The sequence below is a fragment of the Balaenoptera acutorostrata genome, chromosome 15 (assembly GCF_949987535.1).
Source record: "Balaenoptera acutorostrata chromosome 15, mBalAcu1.1, whole genome shotgun sequence".
NCBI classification, from domain to species: Eukaryota; Metazoa; Chordata; class Mammalia; order Artiodactyla; family Balaenopteridae; genus Balaenoptera; species Balaenoptera acutorostrata.
The window spans coordinates 4,582,098-4,591,115 of NC_080078.1; the positions used below are offsets into that span (position 1 = coordinate 4,582,098).

Below are 9,018 nucleotides of genomic sequence, written 5' to 3' on the forward strand. Positions count from 1 at the left end.
GGTCCTCATTGCTCCCAGGAGGGTTTTACTGAATGAGCCCATCCCCCACCAAGGGTCTCAGGCTAGAAGGAAGGCTCTAGGGTGAGAAGCACTGGGCACGGGCCTGAATACTGAGTCCCTTGCTTCTAGAGCGACCAGGAAAATGTGCCAGAGAAACGAAGCCCCATACAACCCAGAGGTGAAAACACAGGCAGGACAAGCTATTTCCTCATTTTTATTTATTTTTCATTGTTTGTTTCTCACTTACCAACACATCTGTAAAACGCAGCAGGCTCTGTTAGTAAAGGAGAAGCAGGGAGGACAGCAGGGCAGCATCTAAGGAGCTGCACGGGGGAGTCGAGAGCAGGAAGGGCTTGGGGGCCTGAGGTGGCAGGTGCCCCCTGCCCCTGGCATCATCCTGCCTTCCCACAAAGCATCATGATTGCTGCTGCTTTGACTGAGCCCCAGATGTTTACAAAATTGTCATAAAGAGCATTTCTGTTGCCTCCAATCCTTGTCCCTGACATTCTCCCTCTGACTCCCGGTGATGAGGCAGGGTCTACTCGGGCCAGCCCTCTGCACAGCCTGGCCCGGGAGAACCTGCCCCTGCATCTCAAGGCCCCGACCCCATAGCCTCAGTCCCTGGACGGGCATCTGAGAAGGGAGGCTAGCGTGGGGCTACCCGGAGCTCTTTGGGAAGGATGGAGGGACCACCCCTTAGGACCTTGGACAGCACTCCCAGAATGCCCTCTGCTTCAGCCCCAGGCTTCTATTCAAGAGGCATTAGGGAGCGGCTGTGGGCATGGGAACACGGCAGCAAAGAGGCCTAGAGCCAGCCTGAGGCTTGCCTGGGTGGCCCTGGAGGGAAGGTTTCACCTTCGGCCAGAGTGGACTTCCTGGCGTTTGCACATTGACCCAGCGGACACTCGGACCCTGTGTTTATGAACACAAACATTTTAATCAGGATTTTATCCACCCTGATGAATTTTCATTCTAGGAAGTATTTTCAAGGCAAATGCCATTGAGGACAATTTAATGCCTTGCTCAGTTTTCTACGTAGTGCAGATACATTTCCTTTTTTTCCCATGAAATAATTTTCACCAGGACCAAATCCTTTTCACGTGCGTTGTACCACGTATATCGGACTCCCTGGTCAGTGTTCGAGCTCTGTCGAACGTCACCCACTGTCTCGTCTTGTCATTGGAATTTTTCCCCTGCGGCTCTCATCTCCAGTAAGTCCAATTTTCCCAGGGAGGCTTCCCTGACCGCCTTCTCACCCATCGGTACCCGATGCCGAATTTGAACCGTGTGCTGTTTGTACTGATGTGCAACATCCGTGCTGTTTTAGCCTCGTCGACTTTCTCCTGTGGAGTGTTTCTGAGGGTGAACCCGTCCGACCACTCAATTGACCCGGGAGAAGGATGGCAGCCTTTTCCCGGCGATATTCCAGGACGTCCCGAGACCCCGGAACTGGGTCAAGACGTCCTAGCGGGCGCGGCGCTTCCCGGGTGGGGGGCAGGGGAAGCGGCGCCCTCCCCGACCTCGGCCCCCGCCCGGGGTCACGGCGCCTTGTCCGCAGCCTGCTCGGCGCGCGGGGCCCCGCCGGCGGCCGCGCGCGCGCCGCGGAGCAGGCCCAGGCCCCGGGAGCGGCCGGCGCCGTGCAGCTGGCGCTCGTGGCGGCGGATCTGCACCTTGTGGCGGAAGCGCTCGCCGCAGTCCTCGCACACGTAAGGCCGCTCGCCCGAGTGCGTGCGGCGGTGGCGCAGCAGGTTGGACGAGACGCTGAAGCGCTTGCCGCAGTCGCCGCAGGCGTAGGGCCGCTCGCCCGTGTGCGTGCGCTGGTGCTGCACGAGCGCCGAGCTCTCGCTGAAGCGCTTGGCGCAGTACGGGCACGCGTAGGGCTTCTCGCCCGTGTGGATGCGCTGGTGCGTCACCAGATTCGAGTGCTGCGAGAAGCTCTTGCCGCACTCACCGCAGCGGTGCGGCCGCTCGCCCGTGTGCGTGGCCTGGTGCCGCACCAGGTCCGTGCTGCGGCTGAAGCCCTTGCCGCACTCCCCGCAGATGGTCGGCCGGTCCCGGGCGCGCCGCCGCCGCCGCTGCCGGGCCGGCGTCAGGGCCGCGCTGCCCGCCGGGCCCGGGATGGCCACCACCGACGGCGCCGACACGGCCGGCAGCACCATGAGCTCCTGCAGCACCACGTAGCCCGGGGGCGCCACCACGACCGCGGCGGGCGTCCCCGGGACGGCGGCAGCGCCGCCCCCCGCGGCGGGCACCAGCTCCAGCTGCAGCTCCGGCGGCACGGGGGTCAGCTCCAGCTGCAGCTCCGGCGGCGGGGCCCCCAGCTCCACCGGGCTCAGCTCCAGCTGCACCTCCTGCTGCTCCAGCTGCTTCTCCAGCTGCTGCAGTTGCTCCTGCAGTTTGAGCTGCAGCTGCCGCTGTTCCTGCTGCCGCTCCAGCTCCTGCTGCCGCGCCAGCTCCTGCTCCGACCCCAGGTCCACCGGCAGGAGCTCCAGCTCCACCTCTTCCTCCTCCTCCTCTGGCTCCAGTGGCCGGGGCTGCAGCTGCTGCTGCTGCAACTGTTCTTGCTGCTGCTGCAGCAGCTGCTGCTGCTGTAACTGCTGCTGCTGCAACAGCTGCTGCTGTAACTGTTCTTGCTGCTGCTGCAATAGCTGCAACTGCTCTTGCTGCTGCTGCAACAGCTGCTGCTGTAACTGTTCTTGCTGCTGCTGCAACAGCCGCTGCTGCTGCAACTGTTGCTGCTGCAGCTGCTGCAACTGTTCCTGCTGCTGCAGCTGTAACTGTTGCTGCTGCAGCTGCTGCTGCTGCTGTAACTGTTGCTGCTGCAGCTGTAACTGTTGCTGCTGCTGCAGCTGTAACTGTTCCTGCTGCGGTTGTAACTGTGTCTGCTGTTGCTGTGACTGTTCCTGCTGCTGCAGCTGTGACTGTTCCTGCTGTAACTGCTGTTGCAACTGCTGCTGTTGTGGTGGCAGCTGCTGAGATTGTAACTGTTCCCGCTGTTGCTGTGACAGCTGCTGTTCTTGCACTTGCCGCTCCTGTGATTGTTCCTGCTGTTGCAGCCGCTGCGGCTGTGGTTTCCGCTGCTCATATTGCACAGATTGGGGGTTTTCCTGTAGTTCTGGCTGCTGTCGAGGCAGCTGCTGTTGCCCATCTTGCTGCTGCTGGAACTGTTCCTGCTGTTGCTGTGACAGCTGGTGCTCTTGCCTGTGCTGCTCTTGTAACTGTTTCTGCTGTTGCATCAGCTGCAGCTGCGGTTTCAGTGGCTCCTGTTGCACAGATTGGGGTTTTTCCGGCTGTGGTCGAGGCAGCTGCTCTTGCCCGTCTTGCTGCTGCTGTTGCTGCTGCGAGTTTGGCTGATGCCCTGACACGTGGTCTCGTGGCTGCAGCTGTTGCAGCTGCTCCTGCTGTGACTGCTGCTGCAGCTCTGGCTGCTGTTCTAACTGTTGGGGTTGCAACTCCTGCTGTTCTGGCGGGGCTCCCTCAGCGGTTGCACCGGCCCCCGTCGGGGCTGAGACTGCTGGCCGCGGTGGGCTGCTGTTCCTCTCCTGAGCCTCTTCCTCCTCCTGACTCTCACTCCCACCGCTGCCACCTGTAGTGGAAACGGCAGGAAGCCAGGAGAGAAAGATCTACAGGCAGCTCTCCGATCCAGACTCCCAGGATCTCCCCCCTTACCCTGCCCCGTGTACAGTCACTCTACGATACACTCCCGAGGCCTCAGCAGGGACCCCAAAACACTGGACCAAGTGACAATGGTGGCATGGTAGAAACGGAAACGCCCAGAGGTGCGGAGTTGGCTTGGAAATGTGCCCCAGGGACAGCTGGTCACATCACTCTGGACCCCAGCCCCCTGACCTCTCCTCCGGGCCTTCTTCCACACAGGCTCCATGCCTTAGACCTTGGCAGTGACACCACCGTGGGTGCCTGCGGCTCCCCAACACCACTCTCTGAGAAGTCCTTCAGGCTTAACTGCCATCCAGTAGGAAACAGTGAAGCAGCCATTCCCACGGCTAAGCCACAAGCCCATGCTGAACTCAGACCTCAGCTAAGGTCACACCTTAAATAAATGGAACTCACCTTCTCTGTACATAATAAAGAATTTCTGTAAGGCTGCCTGGAAGTGTTTCTGCGGCAGTTTCTAAAAGTCACCAAAGTGTCAGAGAGAACGCGAGGTTTCCAGGTCGGAAGTCCTCAGTTCAGAAAAACTCTACCAGTTAGCAGCTGTCTAACCTCCTGCAGGTTCAGGGCCCTCCTTGTCTGTAACATAGCTTAGGGACACCCACACCAACAGCTTAATGAGTGAAGCAGGAAGAGCACTGACATTACCCCTAGCAGGTGCTTGAAAAATCCCTCTCCCTGTGGGTTTGGAATGGGTTTGGAAACTAACAAACAGTTTGGAAATACTGAGGATATAACTAGCTCCATCTGAAACAGTCCTTAGGCTGGAAGTGTTTTAGATTGTTATTCTGGGATGGAAAGGACCAACTCACAGCCCCAAGTCAACATGGCAACTGGCCAATTATTTAACCTCTGGGAACCTGAATTTCCCCATCTGCTAAAGGAGACAAATCCCTTTCAGGGAAATCGTGAGAATTAGAGGGGATAAATGTGCAGCCCCAGCACGGTACAGGACGTAGCGTAAGCTCAGCTAAACAGGACTCATTCCGTTGCTGCTTCACAAAACCCACATGCAGTTTCTCACTTTGAGCATTCCTGCTGTGTTATCAGAAAATCTGAAGAGTCTTTCTCCATTCCCAAGTCTGATTTCAACATCTGTTCTTCCTACAATATCATCTTTTCAATTTTGTAATGGAAAGTAGAGGTTTGATTTTGTAAATTTTGCTTTCTGGCTACTTTTCCAGGAGTATATTGAATTAATAAAGCCAAGGGATATCTACATGTGAATAATTCCCTTTTAGGAAACTATTCCCAATAACCTTTGCTTAGACTAATGGATCAGTGAATGCATTTTTCCTATACACTCACACCAGGTGGAAGTATGCGGGAAGGGAGGGAAGACAGCCATGAAAACCTGTTTTCTCGGCAAATCGAAGGTCACATGGACACTCCCTTCTCCCACCACCTCTGGGGGCAGCAGGGACACCTCACGCCTCTGTGTGGGTCCTCTCATTTCTAGGACAGTGCTTGGCCATATGGCCACTCCCGACTTCTTATGGCATTTTAAACATTGTTAACAACAATGTTGTAGTAAACGTATATTTAAGTGTCACCTGATGTGTCTGCTCTCGCGAGATTTTTGTCAGTTAAATATTTAAGCCAAAAGAGTCCTGGGAATTCCCTGGCGGTCCAGTGGTTAGGACTCGGAGCTTTCACTGCTGAGGGTGCGGGTTCAATCCCTGGTCAGGGAACTAAGATCTTGCAAGCTGCGCAGCATGGGCAAAAAAAAAAAAAAAAAGCCAAAAGAGTCCTAGTTAAGTCCACACATCCCCATCCAACCCCTCCAGTTCCCTTGGTCCTTTTCATGCTCTGTTCAACCCTGCCCCAGCCCCTCACTCAGCACCCTCGAAGCCCAGAGTAGGGACTCGAGTCCCACGAGTGTGGCCACCATGGAAGATTCGCCCAGAGCAGGTCCCAGAGAGAGACGGGGTCTTGGAAGGTTCTGCAGGGCCACAGTTGCCTCTGGGCAAGAGGGGAGAAAGCTGGATGGAAGCAGAGGTCAAGGAAAAGTGGACGAGGTCAGAGGCCAAAGAAAAGCCACGCAGCCAATGACAAGAGGGCCCCTCTGCCGCTGAACTCAATCTGGGACCTTGAGTCTGGAGCCAGGGACAAGTGGGAGGAAAATGGAGGCTGTGTGAGCCCTGGGGAAACAGCAGAGGGTCCCAGCCAGCACTTATCCAGGTCCGGGGCAGGGGCTGAGAACATCTGCGCTGCCAAGCAGCCCTCACCAGCAAGACTGCAGCCTGAGACAGCCACTGCTCTCTCGAGGTGAACCTGCCGACGTGAGTGGGTGCAGCCTGCCCTCCACACCCCGAAACTGCCAGGTGGGCGCCCCTCCAGACACTAGGCTGCCTGCCACCATTCAGGGCTCCCTCCCAGCTGTGGCAGGCCTGGGCTCCGTCAAAGGATCCTTGCTGGGGACCTGAGGACCATCTCCTGGTTTAGGAGGTCAGAGGCCACCCCCCCAGCCCCTCACCTGAGAGGGTGTCAGGCCCTGAGCCCCCATCTTCAAGACACCGAAGCTCCAGCACGAAGGTCTTCGTTGCTGGCCCTACCTCCATCCTGGCAGTCAGACCGAGATCCCAGGGAGCCAGCTGTGCTGAGGAAGGAAGGAAGCTGTTCAGGTGCGTGGGAGTGCTGTGAGCCCCGGGCCCAGGGGCACCAACTCCCTCGACGCCCCCCAGAGCTGGCAGCTCACCCCTGCTGGAAAGGAGGACCGTGTGGTCCACAGCCAGGAAAGGGATGAGCAGGGGTGGCCTAGAGGCTTGGATCCCCAGCCCGTTCGCCTGCACAAGGAATCCCGCCTCTCCAGACTGTGTGAAGGGCCCGCATTCAGCCCCACACCCGGGGCAGCCCGTGCAGCTGCGCGTCACTGAGGGACGATACTAAGGTGGCTAGCTGTACTCCCAGAAGGGACATTTGGGGAAGCCTGCAGAAAAAAGAGAGACTTGTCCATCTCACACTACCCTAGCCCCCTTCCAAGCACTGACAAGTCTGTTCAATTCCCTGGCCTCCTGCCTCCCAGGCTGCTCTCGGGGTTCACCTCACCTTCCCAGGCCGCCAGCAGGCCAGCGGTGCCAGGCCATGTGGGTGGGTCCAGGTGCCACCTCAGGTCCCAGGAAGGCAGGTTTCCAGGGCACCACGACCCACAGAACTGGCAGGCTGCCTGCCTGGCCCGGTGCCCAGGCAGTCCTGAGGTCTGGAGGGCCCCCCGCCTCTCTCCTGCGTCCACCTTGGCCCCCGCAGAGGTGTGCCCATGTCCAGTCCTCCCTCCCCTCCTAACAGGGTGACTCCAGGTCTCCCTAGCCCTGCAGGATCCAGTCCAAAGCCTCTTAAGAGAAGCGTCCCTAGGTTCACCCAGTGTCCTACCCACTGGGCCTCACCTGGTGCAGCATTTCCTGCTCCTCACGCAGCCTCTGCACTAGGGGAGGTGTGGTCAGCAGGGGCTGGAAGGTGAAGGCCAAAGCGTTCAGCCAGCACCTTCCCGAGGCGCCTCCATCCAGAAAGTGCCGGGGAGGCGCCAGGCCACCCCGGGGCCTTTCTGGGCACTCAGGAGGGTCTGCCGCGGTCTGGTTGCCGAGGTCGCCCTGGGCCAAAAGAAGGGGGCAGAGCGGAGTTCAAGAGCAGAAGTTGGTGTCGGCTCCCTGGGGTGGAGGCTGGAGGAGGCCGAGCCCCGAACCAGCGCGGGGCTCAGGGCCAGCCGTGCGGGACCATCGCGGGCGCCCAGGGCTGCGGGGCGGCCCCGAGGGCGGCCCCGGTGGACGGCCCGGCCCGAGGTCGGCGGGGCTGGGTGCCACCGGCGTCTTTTCAGCCCGGGGCAGCGCGGGCCCGGCCGGGGTCCGCCGGCGGCCACAGGTGCCGGGAGCCCGCGGGCGGGCAGCCTGGGCCGGGCCCCGCGGGCGGCGGGCGCCGCGGCCGGGCCGGGGTCGCCGTTCGCTCGCCCGCCCGCCCGAGCGTGCGACCCGCCGGCCGTGCGTCCGTGCGGGTAACGGCCGGGCCGGGGGCGGGGGCGGCGGGGGCCGGCACAGGAAGTCCCCCCGGCATCCGCATCCTGTCCCCCGCCCGCCGCCCGCGCGGCCCCGCGCCCCGGCCCCCGCTGCCGCGGCCGCAGCCGCCGCCGCCGCCGCCGCTCTAGGCAGCCGCGAGCTCGGTGGGCTTAACCCTTCCCCACCCGGCCACTCGCCCCGCCGCATCTCTGGGTGCGCGTGTCCGCGCCGGGGTTGGCGACTGTCGCCGCAGGACTGTAGCGGGAGGCTCCCAGCTGGGGCCCTGCCGCCCCGTGAAGGGCAGGCACGGTCTCAGGGCGCCACAGGCCAGGGTACAAATTGGGCTTAATTAGCACTCAATTAGATGACACTCAGTTAGTGAAGCCCCATCCCGGGCCGCCTGAAGAGGCCTCCCCCTCCTCACCTTGGACCCCCGGTCCTGGACCCTGGAGTGGCGAGGACAGGCCTGAGGGGGCGGGGAGTGTTGCAGCGAGGATGGTGGGCGTGGGTCCCAAAGGACCAGATGGCGTCGTAGGGGCCACCCTCGGGCCACCCTGGTCAGCTCGTCCCTCTCTGCGCCCTCTGTTCGCTTCCTCTGTGCACAAGGCCCCTTGCCCCACCCCCACCCTCTGCCCTCCCCAGTCCCCTCCCCAGCAGCACCTGGCAGCGGCCTCCCTGGACGTGCCTAGCCACTTCCCGGCTGGTCAGGGGTCCCTCCATCTCAATATCCCATCCCTTTACTGCACTGCCTCTCTGATCTGGAGACGAGTTCCCCCTGAAATCGGGATACTCCAGTTCTCTCAAAACGCAAAGAGCTGGCCATAGGGAGCTGCTCCTGGGCTGGACTATGGGAATGCCCCACTGGAGGGGGACACGAGCCCTCATGTGGTCACAGCCCCCTCCCCTCCTTGCTGTCTCTATGCTCACATAGCTGCCACACATGTGGCCCCCTTGTTCCATTTCTGGATTCTTCCTGCCCTTCAGGCAATGGAGTTTGGGGCTTCCCCTCTGGCCCTTGCCTGAACTGCCTGTACTCCGTCTGGCAGCTTCACCTCAGACTAGGAGCTCCAGAGGGCAGGGCCACATCTTCCTCCTCTGCGGAACAAGTGCAGTAAGAGCCTAGCTTTGGAGACAGAAAAATCTGGGTTCCCAGGGACTTCTTCCAGCCACGTAATGAGGCCAATTATTGCCTTCCATCTGTGGGGTGGGGACTGCACCCCACTAGCCGTGTGTCTGAGGATAAGTGAGCATCTCCCTCCTGCACAGGGCAGGTGTGCACCTTCCGCTCCCCGGGGAGGGCCGAGGGCAGAGCTGTCTCTGCCTTCTCCTGCCTCTTGGGAGACCTCATACCCAGAGGATC

General features: G+C 60.5%; 1 protein-coding gene across 3 annotated transcripts; it reads right to left on the minus strand.

Annotated features, from left to right (window-relative positions):
- Positions 1–201: 201 nt before the first annotated feature.
- On the minus strand, positions 202–7,487 carry ZNF853 (zinc finger protein 853). 3 transcript variants are annotated; one of them, XM_057530159.1, is made up of 3 exons: positions 7,056–7,487; positions 6,149–6,266; positions 202–3,586 (listed from the first exon to the last, which is right to left on the minus strand). In XM_057530159.1, the coding sequence occupies exons 1-3, from the start codon at positions 7,065–7,067 to the stop codon at positions 1,539–1,541; spliced, it is 2,178 nt and encodes a 725-aa protein (XP_057386142.1). In that variant the 5' UTR covers positions 7,068–7,487; the 3' UTR covers positions 202–1,538. The 3 variants fall into 3 exon arrangements, with proteins under 3 accessions (XP_057386142.1, XP_057386143.1, XP_057386144.1); XM_057530160.1 differs by having other exon boundaries at positions 6,149–6,271; positions 7,056–7,485; XM_057530161.1 differs by lacking the exons at positions 6,149–6,266; positions 7,056–7,487 and adding an exon at positions 5,226–5,342.
- Positions 7,488–9,018: the final 1,531 nt, after the last annotated feature.